This window comes from Lissotriton helveticus, chromosome 11, assembly GCF_964261635.1.
Source record: "Lissotriton helveticus chromosome 11, aLisHel1.1, whole genome shotgun sequence".
Classification (NCBI taxonomy): Eukaryota; Metazoa; Chordata; class Amphibia; order Caudata; family Salamandridae; genus Lissotriton; species Lissotriton helveticus.
Genome location: NC_136072.1, coordinates 186361072 through 186380014, shown reverse-complemented (window position 1 = coordinate 186380014; position 18943 = coordinate 186361072). Strand labels below are relative to the sequence as shown.

Below are 18943 nucleotides of genomic sequence, written 5' to 3'. Positions count from 1 at the left end.
TGTATAGCGGGATTAGTTTCATCCCCTAACCAGGTCTCGGTTAAGAATAGGAGATCCCACTTTTCCTCTTCCAGAGTTTGGGCAATGTCGAGAGAGTGTTTTGCTAAAGAGCGACAGTTAATCAAACCGGATTTTATGAGTAAAGTGTTTGTAATGGGAGGAATGGGGGCCAAGATCCGAGAGATAGAACAATCGTGCCTTGAATCATTATTAGACTGTCCTGGGCTGCAAGATGTAAAAGGCAGGTGAGGGGTAAGATCTTGAAGTGAAATAAGTGCCGAGGTACAGTGGATGGGCTTAAGGTTCTTAAGCGTCGCACTATTGTAGGAGATGAGGGATAGAGGATCGCAAAATGAGACAGTGCTTACGTCTGCGGCCGCTTCTTGGTCGTGGACAGCCAGGACTCTGGCACGACTCTGGCGCAGGTCCGGCGCGTCCGCTGAACGCGTCCGCTGAACGCGTCCGCTGCGGGGAGGCATGACCTTCCGTTTTTATAGTGGCCAATAGAGAGCGTGTAAACGCCGCCCCAAACAAAGATGGCCGCCAAAGTAGATTCAACCTGCCCGGGACTCGGCTGCCTCAGCGCCCAAGTCGGCTGAAGTTGGTTCGAGTGGCAAGGAAGAGTCGGTAGCGCATATTAAGTCAGGCGGGGGGCAGGGGGAGAATTACCACCACTTATTTAGTCAAGCAGGGTAAATCACACGAGGTCGTACAAATGATTCGAACAGTGCTGCAAAGCTTCGTGGTCAAGCTGAGTGCAAGTGATATTAAAAGCTGAGGGTACAGAAAGTTTAAAACGTGCAGAAAATAAGAATACTCAAACAAATAAAACAACTACCTCCCGGCTTCCGCCTCAGGAGGGGGATTAGATGCGTGTGTTTATTTATGTGTTGTTTTTAAAACAGATAAATAAAAGGCATTGTCATTTACAATGCCAATGGCTAAAGCTGTCGCAAATGTGAGAGCTGTTGCATTGCAAATGCGTTCAGCACCTGTGCTATAAATGTTTTTAAAAAGCATTAGGAGGAAGCATGTCCTTCCTACAATAGCAGGCAGGGCAAAGCTATTTGAGAAAATAGTGCTCGGAGGCTGTAAATAAAGCCTACTGAGTAACAACACCTAACAGGCGGTGTCGCCATGGGACGTTAAAAAATTAGACAAGGAGGTACTAAGGAGGGACTACTAAGCCAATTGACCAATGAACAGCCACAGTTTACAGTGGACAATGACACAAGCCAATGAAAAATATGGGCGGGGAGTGAGTGGAGCTTCAAGTCCCTACCTGAATACAGCATGCCTCTCAGAGCAGCACATGCGCTGCCCAGGCTAAAAAAATAAAATAAAAAAACCACCGGAATGCGGCTTGGATGTTTTTATTGAAAAAAAATAAACATACAGTAAGTGCATGCCTAGCCAAAAAAGGGAATGCCCTCTCCCCCAAATCAGTAGGAATTCACTTCTAACCAAAAAAGCTAAATAAAATCATGAATTGCACTCCCCTGCCTATAATTTGAACTGGACTGCTTTCATTGCAGCAGTTCTAGTGCTCCAAGAATAAGATAGACCTTTTTTCAGTATGTTTCAAATGTGCTGACTGCACAATTTCAGTCCGGCACCACATTATAAAGAACTGCAGTTCTACTGTTGGTTATTTATATTTCTCAGGAATCAAGGAAATAAAGGTGAACAAAATATGCATGCATAAGATGCACATGGCAGACATTTGTCAGCTGATATTGGCAAAATGTGTACACTACTCACTTTTTGAAATTTACAGTTATGAAGCCATCTATGGTATATTGCTTTATAAATGTCTAATAAATAAATAAAAATCTAAAAAGCCTTGTCACATCTCTCTCATTGTGTATGTTACATGTAAGTCATATCTGACATTCTATTAAAAACATCATACAAAAATCAAGTTATTCAAATATAATTTTAGGTTAAGCAGCCAACACCCTGTGTGGGGGTTTTATTCTGCAATGCTATCTAATTACAAAATCACAAACAAACTAACAACGATTTCTGATGATAGTAATACACCTAGTATCTTTATAAGTTTAATTTAAAGCAACATGCAATATTGATAGTTTCTATTAATTTTCACTGAGGTTTTAAAAATTAAACTAAATATCTTTGTATCTGACCTATATTTAACTGTATATACTATATATGGCAGTACTTTGACTAGCTTTTGAGACTTCTGTCCCAATTGCCGGCTCCAATATTCCTCAAATAACGTATATTTCTTTGCCACCACTCATAGTTGTCATTGTTTGTCATTTTTCATGCAAAATAACATAGTAATCCCTCCTGTTGTCAGTGGCCATGTCCTCTATGTAAGCTGTCTCCAGTTATTAAAAAGTGTAGAATGTAGGCTCTCCAACGTTTGCCAGAATCTTGATGTCATTGTGGCCAGTGCTTTGTAAAACCCTCAAAGTTAGTATCTGTGGAGAATTGCTTCTATAACAAGGAGTCAGGTTAGTCTTTAAAGACAATTTCTGTGGTTCGTGTTGTATTTTTTTACACAACAAGGGACTATAGCACGTGTTTAAGTTAGTACGGAGAGGAGGCTGTGTATTTTAATTTCACCTCTTAGATTACAATAAAAAAACATTGATCATTCTGTGTAGGCCCAATCATCTACCTATCAGTGTTTCCTTTAGAAAACGTATGATGATTAGTCCTTATGCTTTTTGGGCATCTAATGAAAGTAGCATAGGTTTCTTAATCATTTGTAGATTAATCATGTCATGCTAGCGGGCGCAGTCGTCTATAACCCACCTGGACAACAAATTAACCTCAGTGCGAAACTCCTGAATCAAGTACTCCCTTTGTGCCTAAAACACAAAAACTACATGATCATTGGAGACTTTAATGTCCATTACGAAAACCCCAATGCCCCTGGAGTCGCTCAGCTCAAATACGACATGGAAATCCTCCAACTGAAACAACTGGTTGATGGCCCTACGCATATAGCAGGGCACACCCTGGATCTCCTTTTTACGAACACCGAGTCGACCACTTTCAAGGAAACTCTCCCTCTGTCATGGTCTGACCATTTCATGCTCTCATTCTCACTTGAACTTCCTGGCAAACCCGTGAAAATCAGATCCTCCCCCCTCACTTCCAATAGAGCCTGGAAACTAATCAAAGACTCCAATTTTCAAAATCATTTTCACGATACAGATGTCTCCCTACCAGATAACGAACCTATTGGCAACAATGTCATCCGGCTAGAAACTAGCATCCGCCAAACATTGGACAAAATAGCACCCTTGCGAGATGTTAGGAAAAAAACAACCATTAACGAAAAATGGTACACCCCCTCCCTCAAGAGCCTTAAAAGGGAATGCCAAAAAACAGAACACCAATGGAGACAAGCGAAAAACCCCACAACCAGAGCCAACTACACTGCCAAAAGGAAACAATACATCCTTGCCATCCGAGAGGCAAAAAAGGCATTTTTCGTGCAACGAATCAACGAAAACCACAACTCGGCAAAAGAGTTATTTAAAATTGTGAAAGAGCTCAGCAACCCATCCTGCACCTCGCAAAAACTCACCCCTTCAACAGAAGCATGCGAACGGATTAGCTCCTTCTTCTCTGAAAAAATCAATAAAATTTATTCAACCTTCACCCCCTCCCATACCGTCTCCCCCTATGATAACTTTGATGTACGCCCATCTACATCCGACAACGACAACGATCGCCTAGACTTGGGCAACTCCCCTCGCCTATCAAACTTCCAACCACTCTCCGAAGAGGAAGTACTAACAGTCCTTAGAGCAATAAAATCCGGCTCCCCTGCAGATCCATGCCCACACTTTGTATTCTCTGAAATTGCACCGACTCTATGCCCAATCATCACCAAACTTTTTAATCAATCTCTTGCCTCCGCGTCCTTTCCAGATTGCTGGAAACACGCATCTGTAACCCCCCTCCTGAAGAAAGCTGGGGCCGATATTCTCAACCCAGAGAACTATAGGCCAATTTCACAACTCCCTTATCTCTCCAAAGCATTGGAGAAAATGGTTAACTTACAGTTATCCAAATATCTCGAGGACAACTCGCTTCTGGACTCCACCCAAACTGGATTCAGATCCAACAATAGCACTGAGGCTACGCTGCTGGCAGTGTCGGACAGTGTCAGATGCATCACTGACCAAGGGGGCTCGGTGGCTCTGATACTGTTGGACCTGTCGGCAGCGTTCGACACAGTGTCGCACAAATGTCTATTGAACATTCTCCGGAGCAAAGGAATACAAGACATAGCGTTGCAATGGATTGAATCCTTCCTGTCCAACCGCACCCAAGCAGTGCATATGGGCCAATTCCATTCTGAACCCCGTCCCATTGGCTGTGGAGTCCCACAAGGAGCTTCCCTAAGCCCCACTCTCTTTAATGCCTACGTATCATCTCTGGCTGACATCGGAAGAAAGTGGGGCATCGGCATTTGCTCATATGATGACGACACGCAGCTGATGGTGACCTTGGATGAAAGATCGGAAAAATTAGAAACAACTAAAAACAAACTCCACAGCTGCCTCTCCGAAATGGCGGACTGGATGCGTAACCACTGCCTCAAGCTCAATGCCGGAAAATCCGAAATTCTATTGTTCGGAGGAGCCAAACTTTCGTGGAACGATTCTTGGTGGCCACCGTCATTGGGAACAGCCCCCGCCCCGAAACAATATGCCAGGAATCTGGGCATTATGATGGACGACGCACTATCCATGAAGGACCACGTGCGCACACTTTGGGGTAAGGGATTTGCAATCCTGAAACTCCTTGCTAAGATCTTCACATGGATCCCACTTGACTGTCGTCGTACGATCACCCAGGCCCTTCTAGTCAGCCGCCTGGACTATGGCAATGCTCTGTTCGAAGGAATGAACGAGCAGTTGTTCTCCCGCCTTCAGGTTCTGCAAAACCAGGCTGCCAAGCTGGTATGTAACAAAGGCAAACGAGACTCTGCATCGGCATGTCTAAAACAACTCCATTGGCTGCCGATGCGCCAGCGCGCCACATTCAAACTACTTTGTCATGCGCACAAAGCCCTCCATAAAACAGGCCCTACAATCCTGCAAGGGAAAATTGAATTTTATACTCCAAACAGGAACCTAAGATCCATTAACTCAGCCCTAGCAAAACCCAAGCGTATTTACAAAACAAGAACAGGAGGACGAGCCTTCTCGCACCTGGCGGCCAAACGATGGAATGAACTACCGATGGATCTGAGACACACTGTGAACCTTCTTTCATTCCGGCAAAAACTCAAAACACATCTCTTTCCCAAATACTAACCCCCCCTGCTCAAACCTCAGCAGCCCTTTCTTATTCAGCGCCTTGATATCCCCTGGGATGAATGCTGCGCTCTACAAATACCACAAATAAATAAATAAAATAAAGGTTCATATTATTGGAAAGTATTTAAAAACAAAAACTTAATCATGCATAACAAATGCAATTTGTTTAATTGTTGCTTATGAAAAAATTAATTGTTGCTTATGAAAAAAGCATGTCAAATTTAGTGCCGATGCGTCAGGTGGGGATGCCAAAAAAGGAGGGGTAAAAAATTGAATTTTTGTATTCATTTTAAACTCGGAGCCTGATTGCGAGTTTGGCAGACAGGGTTACTCCATCACAAACATCCCGTCCGCCAAATAACAATTCCTTTATATCCTATGGCACCTGAAATCGCCACTGACCTGGGAGGTCACTACCTGGGATCCTGGACTACCGCAGCCCGAGCGCTGCTTGCTTGCTGACACCGGGCTCTCTGCCTCCCCGCTGCCTGCCCGCCGCTTCCCAACCACCGCGGCGAGGCTGCAGATCGGGGACTACATTCCCCAGCACCGCTTGCGCCTAGGAAGGTGCGCATCCTGTCCCGCCCCCGGAGGTGCGCTGAAGGCCAGCGCGAGCCCCGGGGGAGCGGGGGACCTGAAATCGCCACTGACCTGGGAGGTCACTACCTGGGATCCTGGACTACCGCAGCCCGAGCGCTGCTTGCTTGCTGACACCGGGCTCTCTGCCTCCCCGCTGCCTGCCCGCCGCTTCCCAACCACCGCGGCGAGGCTGCAGATCGGGGACTACATTCCCCAGCACCGCTTGCGCCTAGGAAGGCGCGCATCCTGTCCCGCCCCCGGAGGTGCGCTTAAGGCCAGCGCGAGCCCCGGGGGAGCGGGGGACCTGAAATCACCACTGACCTGGGAGGTCACTACCTGGGATCCTGGACTACAGCAGCCAGAGCGCTGCTTGCTTGCTGACACCGGGCTCTCTGCCTCCCCGCTGCCTGCCCGCCGCTTCCCAACCACCGCGGCGAGGCTGCAGATCGGGGACTACATTCCCCAGCACCGCTTGCGCCTAGGAAGGCGCTCATCCTGTCCCGCCCCCGGAGGTGCACTTAAGACCAGCCCGAGCCCCGGGGGAGCGGGGGACCTGAAATCGCCACTGACCTGGGAGGTCACTACCTGGGATCCTGGACTACCGCAGCTCGAGCGCTGCTTGCTTGCTGACACCGGGCTCTCTGCCTCCCCGCTGCCTGCCCGCCGCTTCCCAACCACCGCGGCGAGGCTGCAGATCGGGGACTACATTCCCCAGCACCGCTTGCGCCTAGGAAGGCGCGCATCCTGTACCGCCCCCCGGTGTGCGCTTAAGGCCAGCGCGAGCCCCCGCGTTGCGGGATCGCGCGCGTGTCGGCGCCCGGGGCTAAGCCCGGGTAAAGGGCGGGCCCTCAGTGGCCCAAGGAGGACGGGACGGGCCACACCACTGACATTTCCTACTAAGAGGTACTGGGACTCCCCTTAACATTTTTATTGACCTACTTTGGCGATTCGCATCATAACATGTCTATTTGGGAGGAGCTGAACGCCCTGTGCGGAACTAAATATGTCCCGGACATACCACCCACTATAAGCATGGCCACCAATCCAGATGATGTAAACGCCACCCTGCAGAATTCACCTCTTCACTCTAATAAACACCAATCCCCAGCCAATGTACTTCCGGGGGGGCCCAACACTAAAAGGAAGCACGATGATGACATTGTAAACGAGAAGCAAGCCAAAATCCAAAAATTATGCTCCAGTCCATCTCTTCTCCACTCCAACTCAATCACAGTGTCGGGGAATATGGCGCATGGAAAAGTAGAAAACCGTCCATCACCCCTCCAACCAACTTTATTGGCACAGCTTGAGCATTTATTAACATCTCTCATATCACCACTGGTGGCCAAAATTAACGATCTGGGGGACAGGTTATCTAGTATTGAACTGATAATCAAAACGCATATTCCATCAAGTACCAAACCGGTATTATCAGACGCTCCTATTCCCCTCACTATCCTGGAAAAACCCAAGCTGAATTCCCGCAAGAACGCCCATTCGCAAACATTACCTTTTTCAACAGGCTTTAAACTGCCCATAAAGCACCCGTTAATAAACCGTATTGAGGTTAAACCAGAACCCGAACCTGTTAGAATGCCACGAATTAACTTACCCCCTGAAGCTGCCCCTTATGTGACTGTTGTCTCTGGGATTCCACCACTAAATCATGGAAAACATGAAACACGTCAAGACCTGCTCAATAAGGTCATGTTCTGGTTACAGACCAATAGACCTCTGCCTCCTGACTTAGATGGGGGGATTCTAAGCGTTAGGAGGGTGGGGTGGTTGGGTGCAATGCCAAAAGCCATCCCTGGGGACTTGGTGCTAATCAAATTTAAGCACAGGAAAATAGTCCCTTATTTACGATCCTGCAAGCAGAAAGAGGGGGATGGGTCAATTCGCATTTGGGATTTACACGACTTTTATCCGAGCATTCCACCTATTCAGTCACCAAGAACAGCAGTAAAGAAGTATAACGTTTGGGGCGGGGGACTCTGTGCATTTAATGCCCCTAGCTTTCTAGCTCCTAACAGATTCGAACCTCTGTTGAAATACTGTACTTCCTGAGCACTATTCACAAGAGCCCACCTATAGGCATCCTAATCAATCAGAAAATCTGCTGACAGAGCCCTGCTTGGTCTCTTTCCCTAGATTCCTACTGTACTAAATAGTTCTGAATGTACGATTCTTTCTTATTCTTATTTTTTTTATAGGTGCTCCACTTGACAGGGAATCATTTTATATTGATTAGCTGATTCGTTTTATCAATTGAATCCTGTTTTTAACAATTGATATGTAATGAAATATGGATGTATTTTATTTGTGTTTTGCTGCTGCTTTTATGATTTTAAATCAAAAATCGAATAAAGCTAATTCTGATCTGATCTGACCTATGGCACTTGTAATACGGTGGATATCTTGTACATTTGTGTCGGAATACCCTTCTGCCAAACTCTTAATCAGGCCCTTTGTTCTTTCATATAGAAAAAACTGCTGAGCAGAATTACATCTACCGTGTTACGAAAGTAAACCTTTATATAAGAAAATGCCTTTGTTTAGTTTGATGTAAATTCTTTGAGTCGTTTTTTGAGAGATTATCATTTTTTTATTATTGAAGTCAGGGAGTTGTGAGAGGGAAAAAGATAGACATAGCCAGACCATTACTCTGCGGATGACTACAAACCCGAATTCAATAAATATTCAGATCTGTTTGGGCAAGGGAGCTTTTTCTCAAGTATATAGATCAAAGATTGAGCTGCTGACCTGCATCTTCCTGATTTACAGGCAACATCTTGTGAAAAATGTTGTGGCAACCATTAAAGGACTCAGGGACTTGGTCCCAGAATCCTTAAATAAAATCAGTAAGAGCCATAAAGGGCTTATTTTCATTCCCTGATCCCCTTGACCAAACCAGGCCCTACTTTAAATCTTCTTTAAATAAAATGCTGATCTGGCAGCACAGTTTGATTACCTCAGAAATGGTATTGTGGCCCCCAGACTTTGCCTCCAATGTCCTCAACTCCGCCACAGATTCTCTCAACCCAAGGAAAGAGGGTCTTGGGCCCTTGTTTGACGTCCCTGCCCTTATTCTGCATGTTTTGCAGAAGGTCCAACTTGAGTCTGTAAGGGTTCGCAATGATGGTAGTGTCTGCAAACCCTGAAAAACTTTCAAAAACAGGGCCTTGCTGAAGGCCAGACCCTGAATCCACGGCACACTGGGCGCAGGAAACTCTTGGATGTAATATATGTTAAAAAAAAAATGGAAAAAATAATGGTTAAAATGAAGTTAAGATTAGCTTTGTTTATAAAAATTTCATGTAGGTTTGAAAAATTGTAACATAAGTTTATACAATTCAGAAAGTCAATGAAAATCTTTTTGATCAGATATTTGAATTGATTAATCTATGTTAGTGTTGTGTAAAAAACACCACTCTAAGCTTATCAGTTGATCTCTAGTATTTATTTAGCTCATAATACACTCTAGTGTTCATAGTTGATTCACACCATTCCATTTTTTGTTCTCACTATTAAGTCTTTCTATCAGTGATTGCAGTCAGCATTCCAAACATTGCATTGGTGAGTCACTTTGAGATGTAAATCCAGTGCTATAAATAACTTAGTGATGTTATTGTCAGCTGTAAATTTGCACTTGTAAATACTTTTAATGGCTGCAAAACTTCACAGCACAAAGATTACTCTTCCGTCCCCAAGCAGCTGGTAAAATTGATGTAACAAAAAAAGGTACCGGACTATATAAACTAAACAAACAGTGAGTAGAAAAGATATTGCTCTCATGGGTTATAAATTCAGCTATTTATTAACCAGTTATTTGGCTTTGAAACATTTCATTACATTTGTGTTCAATTTACCTGTATTAAGTTCGAACATGACTTATTCTGAGAAATACAGAAATTAAGAAAGTGTTTAATAAATATTGTAGTTCTTGGTAATAGCAGGCCCCCCTAATGTACATCTGATCCTTTTAAATATTTGATAGAACAAGTGTTGAATATGAGGCGGATATAGACGCACACCAAAAGAAGAATAGTCACTACAGTATTATATAACAATATGGTATTTTAAATATTGTAGCAGAACTATTGAATAGCTAAATATTGTGAAGGTAAATATCATTTTCATTTCTTAGCTCTACATCTAACCACTTTTAATGTATATGTTTCATAAATGTGGAGTTAAGAGTAGAATAATTCCACCTAAAGTTGCTGAATTTTGTTCATTACTCCGACAAACGTATTTGTGTGAAATGGCAATAGCTAAGGCACATGGACTCAGGCGAGCTATGAAAGTGGTGAAGATCTGGTCCAAACTTCAATGGATGTAACTCATCCATAGTGTAAAGGTTTGAGCATGGTATTGATATCAGCATTGCGAATACCTATTTTCTTCTCTCTTTGGTACATGTGTCTTTCTTCTTTTTGTATGTGTTTTTTTTCTTGATCATTACTCTTGTTTTTCGTTTGTTAATTACAGAATGTAATGATATGTATTAATAGTTGACTTAATTCTGTAAGATTTTATGAGCCCTCTGACTCAGATAACACATTACACATTAGATCACAATTTATGATGTCTTTAAGGATGGCATAAGAGGTAGGTAGAACTGGAACCTGACAAGAGAAAAACTAGAACTGCAACTCAATGTTACATGCTAAATGTAACTCAAATATGCAAAGAAGAACTATAAAACAGTCAGCTGCTTTCAGGGTCCAAGGGCGTGACCTCTCTTAGAGGTCAACTAAACCCCGTTTCCAAATAAACAAAAGCATTGCTCTAAATCAAAAAGTCTATGGAAAGTTAAATACCACAGATAATCTACTAGCTAGGTTACTGCAATTTCAAGCATCATGAACAAGGGTCTCTGACCTTGTTAACCCCGTGGGTAAACTTCTGAATGGAAAACAAGAGAAGAGGAAAGAAGTCTGTGATAATTAACACATGCTGTACATGAGAGAATATACATACCAAAAAATTTGACTGTTGTTTGAGACACTTTTTTCTTATAGTAAGCATAAATACCCATTCTCATCTTCCATGTTTCTTTATTTTTACAGTAAAAAAGATATTTGTGGATTCAGAGTCAATTTGATATTTTGTGCTACTTGAAAAATATTTAATGAAAAAATAATGATGTGTAGGTCAACAAAAAGTACATCTCCTTAATTATTTGTGTGCATGAACTAATGGAACTGCTACCTTCTTTTACTTTGTAAACTGCTTACAACCATTTAGAGTTGTCAACTGTAGTAAATGTACATTTGATTCTTTTCATTGTATTTCATACTTTATTGGCGATAGCTGATTAACAATGCAACCAGAGTGATTTGGACTCAGTACATTTTTACGTTGTAGCTGTTGGCAGTTTACATATATCTGGGTCTCATTTTCCAAATATTTGTTTTCCATAGATTCCCATAATATCTGCAGAGCATCTGACTAACCACAAGTATGTTACACAGATGTAGACATTCTTCACCAAACAGTAAGTGTTGGGTTATTAAATTCCAGAATGTTCTAATTGTGTGTGAGTATACTTTTGCACTCTTACAGTGCTTTCTGGGTGTTTCCTACAAGTTGATAAAAAACAACCATAGAACCACTTGCCGTAAGGAAATGAGCAGAGTTTGAAATCGTACAAAAACATTCATGCTCCAAGGAACTAGAAGGAGAAATAAATAAAATCAGGAAAAAGCAGAGGAACAAGTTATCAGTTGTGACTATGATGGCATCACAAGTACCCTCCATAAACAATTCACATCCTACTTCGATAATCAGTACCATGTCTATTTAATACCCCCATCCACCAATCAGTAGATAGTATATTGTCATTGTTAGCATTATTATTTAGCCCATAGCTTCAGAAAGAAAAGGTGGCTTATTAAATCTTTGAATGTATACACAACATTTTTCACAATGATTCTAGCAGACCAATTAGACATAAATTATGCTTATAAAAAAGAACGAGTCAGGATTGTTATCAGAAGGTGCATCATATTTAAACATAAGTAAACACATAAATAATCTATAAAAACATAGCCAGAATAGAAGATAATTTTACTGACTCTTGCATAGGGTGGTGTTTAGTCTGAGCATCATGTTTGATATATCTCCCACTGCATGTCCCACTTTAATTATAAAATACAGCCATTTCATCTTGAATATCATGCTAAGAACATATTCTATATTTAGACCTACCTTTAGGGTAACTTAAGAGATTGATTGATACTAATCATTTTGATCATAATTGAATTGCAATTCTTTATATAGAAGTAGACAAGCTCTTTGTGTTAAATCTTTGAATAGAATTCTCATTAATAATGTTGGAAAATTGTTCCCATACATGTTCCTAAAATGAAACAAGGCACCATAGTCTCTTATTTTTTAAAGCAATACCATGACATAATCCCAGTTGTCGAAAATTATGACATATCAGTCATTACTTGTGTTTTATAAACTTTACAGTTTAAGTATTGTCAGCCTATATATCAGGTTAGTTTTAGGGTCTCATTACTAACCAGCTCAAAATTGATGCTGTAATACTGGGGCCAGGCATACAGATTCTGGCCAGTAGGTCCACCACACCTGTGAAACATCATGTGTGTCCAGGCCTGTAAATGAGTAAATGTTGGACCAAGATTTACCAGATCCTGTTTCAGCATTCCAGTCCTATTTTTACCAACACATTACTCCTGTTTTAGTAAGCAGGAAACATCAACAGTTATTAATTCCTTTTTACTTTGCATATTTCTGCACCAAGTGAAAAATATAATCCGGTGGGGTAGTATCACTCAAGGGCAATCATTCACCAAGCTCATCATGGTGCCCTTAGTGTGGTCTTTACTAACGTTTTAAATATTTTTTTTTATTTATGATCTAACTGTTAATTTGTAAATGTAAATGTAGTGCTTATATAGCGCACGAATCACCCCCGAAGGGGTCTCAAGGCGCTCTACACATACCGCTTTGGAACCCTTCCTGGCCTTTCCCTGTGAAGTGCCCACTCCTGGGCACCCCCAAGGTGAAGCCAGGCATCCTAGTGCTGTTGGGGCCGTCGTGGAGATTAAGCAAGCTATTGCCCAGAGTTGCAGAGTGGGACCCATGATTAGAATAGGCAACGAGGCGAGAATTATCAGGTCCGGGGAAATTGAGCCCAAGACCCGCCAAGGCGGGAATTGAACCCTGGTCCCCGGCCAGACTTCTGGTCTAGATTCCTCCTGGAAACAGAGCTTGTCTTGCCATGTGGGTCACTAACAGGAAAAAGTGCCTTGTTTGCAGTTTTGGTCCGAAGGACAACTTAGTTGCTAATTAAGCAACTGTCCTCCACTGAGACAAAAATAAAAATTCTGAAAGACATTCTCCAACCAGGGTCATTGTCATTGGAGCACTTGCTAGTACTTAATAATGACATAATTGATGCTGTGATGTGATGGCCACATGGGCCATGCCTTGTATTTGCCTGTCATTCAGCCGGCCAATAGCCTGATGACATAGACCTGCACTCCATGGCTGGGCTTCCTGACAAAACACCCTACACCTGAGAACCTAATTGCACATTTTTTAACTATAAAAGTCCATCCTAATTACTTAGCCATCTATCATCCAGAAAGGAAATCCAAAAGGGTTGTTACATTTGGTGAAATAATGTTTTCTTCAGGATGTACGAGCCCATGTCCTTGAATACAGTTTGTTTACACATGCTCTGTGGTACATGGCCAATTAGATCTTGCTGGTTTTTCCAGAAGGCCTTAGGACTTCTCTGGCATCTGGCAAAACATGATGTGCAGGATGCAATGAAGTATGTAATTTGTGCAGGACTAGATACTACTGATTGCTATGGCAAGACTATTGGTACCAGTGTCCTGCTTAGAAAGGATGTATGGATGAGTTGGCCAGATTTTCTAGCAATGTGTAAGCATCCTTAATTTATTTGCCCTCCGATGGGACCAGACTCTTTGGCGATTAAGGAGATTTGGTGCTAGAAAGTTTTAAAGATAGTTGAGTCACTGCAAAGTCATTAAGAGTATTAGGTGGCAGCAATACAATTTGCCCATCAATTAAGACAATTCAGATGCTCTTCCAGAAGGCCAGACTATAGGCAACTTCAGCCTTCCCAACTACAGCAACCAGTCCAGTCCTTACAGGTTCTTTCGGGTCTGCGGTCGTGGTACTGGCATACATTGTATAGGGCAGTAGTGACAACAGCCATCTAACTCCTCTTTCCCTACTTCAGAAGTGACCAAGCCCCTTTAGCTTATCCTCATCGGCTCACACCAGACCAGTGGGAGAGAGGATTCAACATTTTCTGTACTGCTAAAGATCCATTTCTTCAGACAAATGGGTTTTACAGATCTTTTAAACTTCAGGTGTTCCCCGCCACATCTTCATCCCACACCATAAGTCATATTGAAGGAAAACCAGGCAATCTTGATGCAAGAGTGAAATAATTTACTCTCTAAGGGTGCCATCAAAAAGTTATCGAACTCAGAGAAAGGTGACACAATAGCATTCAAGGCCTTTCCTCCACCACAGCAATTATCTAACATTCAGGGTATGATCCAGATGTTTGAGGGTCAGTTCTTGATTCAGGGAAAATGGCTGTGAAGCTTCTTGGTCTCATGCATCCTCCTCGTCTACTGTACCATATGGCACATGCTGGCTCTGCAATGGAACCTCAAACCTAGTGGGCTCAGCATCAAACAGTCTCTCCGATTCCATTCAGGTCTCAATGGAGATGCCTTATGATCTGCAGTGGTGACTGACAGATGACTGTCTGGCCCTCTGCAGGCCTCTCCTCCTTCCCTGTCCAGAGCTCAAATGAAAGTTTGACGGACAGCGGGTATTTTTTCCTTCCTCATCCAGAACTCTCATTTGAGAGAGATGCATCTCTACTCGATTAGGGGAAGGTGCATACTTAGGGGAGATGGAGATCAGAGACCTCGAGTCACCTGGGGAGAGCCTGCTACACATCAACCTGCTAGACCTTCTGGCAGTCTGATTGGTCCGGGTATCCTTCCTGCCATCCATCTAATGGAAGCTGGTGTAGGTTCTCTTTGACAATACTACCAGTCTGTGGTACTGCAACAAACATGAAAGAACTGAGTCCTGGGCCTAGTGCCAGAAGGCCCTGTGCTTATGGAGGTGGCTGGAACAACAGAACATCCTTCTTCCGGGACTGCCTAGCTTGGTCCCTGAATGCCAGAGCATACTGAGCAGGCATTATTTGTCAGATGATCAGTGATGTCTGCATCGCGAGGTTGTGCTGGGCATCTTTGCACTCTTGGGAAGCCCTGGCTAGATCTGTGTGCCACTGTTGAGAACACACATCAGCAATTCTGCATGTTGGCATTTACTTCAAAGCCCATGTTAGGACACTCATTCCAACTCAATGGACCAAAGGAACTCCTGCACACATTCTGAAGATCGGGAAAATGGGCCCAAATCATCTTAATTGCCCCAGACTGAGCCAGGAGGTTGGAGTGGCCAGAGCTACAGAGCCTAAGTATTTGCATCCAAGAAGTCTTCCACTTCATGAGGACATCCTGCTTCAGAATCAGGGCAGGGTGCTGCATCCAAATATCCACCTTATACAACTAAATGCATGGAGACTGAATGATGGCATCTAGGTGCGTTTACATTGTCACTAACGGTGTGTTTGTTATCCTTGCTGCAAAACACCCTTCATATAATCCATATTCACTGGTCTAGGTGGCAAATTTTGTAGTCTAGTGTGGTGCCCAAAACACCAGCAGATGACAAGCTCAACTTTCCATCCTTGTTTATCTGTTCTCTACTTAGCCCAGAAACACTTTGAAATGGACATAGTAAATGGTTACTTTTAGGCCCTTTCAGTCTATCTGTGTTTACCAGACCAACTGTCCTTATTTAAGTCTCAAGCTGTGTTACGTTTTATTAAATGTTTCGCACATATGTTACTTCCAAAATCATTTTTGATCACCTTAACCTAGTCATTACATTCCTTATGTACATGCCGTTCAAGTCTAAGAGCAGCTGCTCCTTAAGGCTCTATTTGCTGAAAACAGTATTTCTTATTGCCATTACATCAGCACACTGAGTGAGCCATAGGTGGTACCTGTACACCCACTCTACGCTGCTTTCTTCCTGAACAAGCTGGCGTTGAGAATGCGGGTGACTCTTTTCCCTAAGGTTGTGATGGTCTTGCATGTTGGTCAATCAATCACCTTGCTAGCATTCTCCTCCCTGCTGCATCGCTTGATAGAAGAGAAACTCCACCACCGATATTGATCTTATAAATTGGTTTGTTGAAAGATCTTTAAGTAGATATTCAGCTTTTTGTCTGCTTCTCAGGTGAAAAGTAGACCTCTACAAAAGAGAACCCTGTCAAGGTGTATTGCCCTGTGCATTAAGATCTGCTATACACTTGTAAAACAAGTAGCCTTACAAGGGTCTGAGACCCAATTACACCAGGGCCAAGGCCTCTCCAACAGCATTCGCATAGGTTCACCTGTTCTTGATGTATTCCAGGCTGTGACATGGGTGTCGCTACATAATGGACAATGCACTATTGTCTTAACACCCAGGTCCGACAAGGAGGTCACTTTGATTTCTTTGTTCTGCACAACTTTTTGGTCTCAGTTCACTCTCAGACCTTCCACCTGTGGGACGTACTGCTTTGGTATCTAGTCTAAAGATGAGGAATCTGCAGTTAGAAGTATCCCTCAGAAGAATAACTTACAGACCTTCATTAACACTTTTTCTAATCAATGCTTTATCAAGCTGCAATTCTTCCCTGCCTTTTCACCTTCCTGTTCTGTGGAGTGGCATCCGCCATTTGCACCCAAGGGTGTTGAAATGGGATGAGACCAGAACCTGTGGATATGCAGTTCCGCTCTGTCACTTCAAGGGCCCTAGTGAGCCAACTCAGAGCCGCACAATGCCTTCTCTTGCTGGAGCACTGCTGTTGAAGTTCTGTGAACCTAGCTTGGTACCTGGGTATGTTATAAAGGTGATGAATCTGTGATTAGATAGAGTATCCTCCAGTGGAAATCAATCAATCAATCAGGGAATTTGTAAAGCGCGCTACTCACCCGTTAGGGTCTCAAGGCGCTGTGTGACCTTTCTCCATCGTCATAAGGTCACCATTATCTTGATCAGAGGTGCCAATATCTAGGTACTTCATAAACCACTGACTCTAATTTCATTTCCAACACACATTTGTACAAGATCTTTTTCATTTTGAATGTTACTGGTAAATTTAGATTAGCATGGCTTTTCTCTTGGACCCAAGCAATCTAATATTCCACAGCTGCTGTTCAACAAATTTTATGACAGCAGATGGATTTATTTACATTAATCTCAATCTGTGATGCAATTACATTTATGAAGTACAGCACTGCATATTCAGTTTGGTGCTGTCCTATTGCTGCCTTCTGATTTAGAGTCTGGCCTATAGGATACTTCGTCACAAATGTGACGGGTATCTCATCCGCCATCTAAGAAGTACATTATATCCTGTGGGATTAGATAACCGTCATGTTTGTGATCAATATTCCATCCGCCAAACTCTAAATCAGCCCCTTAGTTTATTTGTTTCACACTGCTATTGACAGCCATTTCTGGATCCTAACATGAACATTGTTTCCACAATACCTTTAATTGGACCTTAGTGTGAGTTTAAGCCTCAGCAATCAGATCATTCTCTATACCAGAATTTAGCAAAAATGCAGGGTTGAGAGGAGCATATTCTTAAAAGATGACTTAGCATAATTTACCATGTTTCCTCTTTTGGCATCCACTGGTCCTTCAAGAACTGTGATATTTATTTACTGGGAATGTCTCCATCTGAATCACTTGTACTCACTGTTTTAGGGCAGGCTTTCTGTGGTTTACTTCCAGTGTGCTAATTATAGTTTCAGCCTCAAACATTTTGTAGATCAAAGAGTCCAGTCTTTATTGCATCATATGAATGTATCTCTCTTTTTTCCACTCGGGGGCAGCAGTTCAGTAAAATCAACCACCCTGCCTTTCATCTGTTTCATCTTTTGTACAACATACATTATTCTTGCAACTTTTTGATACAAACTCCCCTAAGAAATGGTCAACTTAGTGTTTTTCCTAGAGAGGAACATGAGCTAAGGGCATCGTGTGACCCCAGGCTAATGACATTGGGGCTGCTTCACAAAAGCACACTTGAATCCAAGAAGTACTACTACAGGAGTAGTCTTTTACATACCTTTATGAATCAGCCCCAAAACGGCCAACTCCCCATTAGTAAAACTGCAATGTGTGCAGAACTACTACAGCATTACTGCTTTACAGACTCGAAAGTGCCATTTTGAATAGGTCCCAGTGTATTTGCAGAGGTAAGTGGGTTAAATATAGACAGTCCTTGTAAAGGATGATAGCGAACCAGTACAAAGTACAAATTTATAAAGTATATTTATAACTTTCTACTTTTCTGCTATGCACGGTTATAATTGTAAGGTTTTTCATTTGTCAGTAGCTCAATCTCTAGAGATAAAATACAAAGAAAAGAAAATAAATTAGTATAAATAAAGTTCAGTCTACCTTGAGGTTTAGCCCATCTAAAATATTTCCTTACAGCCATACAAAAGGTTTTCTCAGCAGCATGATAAATTACTCTGATTGATACTTCATATTTGTCAAGCTGTTTCAACAGTATACAAACCAGAAAGCAACTAATGAAAAAACGTCCAAATATTTATCAGGCCTCTTCCAACTTGAACAACCTGCGGCACACTTGGGGGTCAATCAACAAATGCAAACTGCTAATCTTGAAATTAGGATTTTCCAGTTTTTGAGGCAGGTTACTGAAAGTGGTAGGATCGAAATTATGTGAACTGTGGAATCATTTCCAGAAGGAGCATAGACGTTTCGGAAGCCTAACCAGTTTAAAGCAAACAAGTCCTGCTTTAGCTGGAAACACAAAAAACTTTATGAACTCACTTGTCATTCCTCATAACCCTATATTATGAAAACCCTTTCAATAGCCTATTGTATCATCTGCATTTCTTGTTTGCAGTGTCCTTATGGCTATA

General features: G+C 42.5%; 1 protein-coding gene across 18 annotated transcripts in view; it reads left to right on the top strand.

Moving 5' to 3' along the window:
• Nucleotides 1–18943, top strand: part of MBNL1 (muscleblind like splicing regulator 1) — a 386422-nt gene that overhangs the window by 363325 nt on the left and 4154 nt on the right. For all 18 annotated transcript variants that reach the window (XM_078666712.1, XM_078666711.1, XM_078666708.1 and 15 more), the window contains one exon: nucleotides 11315–11388. In XM_078666712.1, the coding sequence (XP_078522838.1) occupies nucleotides 11315–11371 (57 nt within the window). In that variant the 3' untranslated portion in view covers nucleotides 11372–11388. The remainder of the gene's footprint in view (nucleotides 1–11314; nucleotides 11389–18943) is intronic.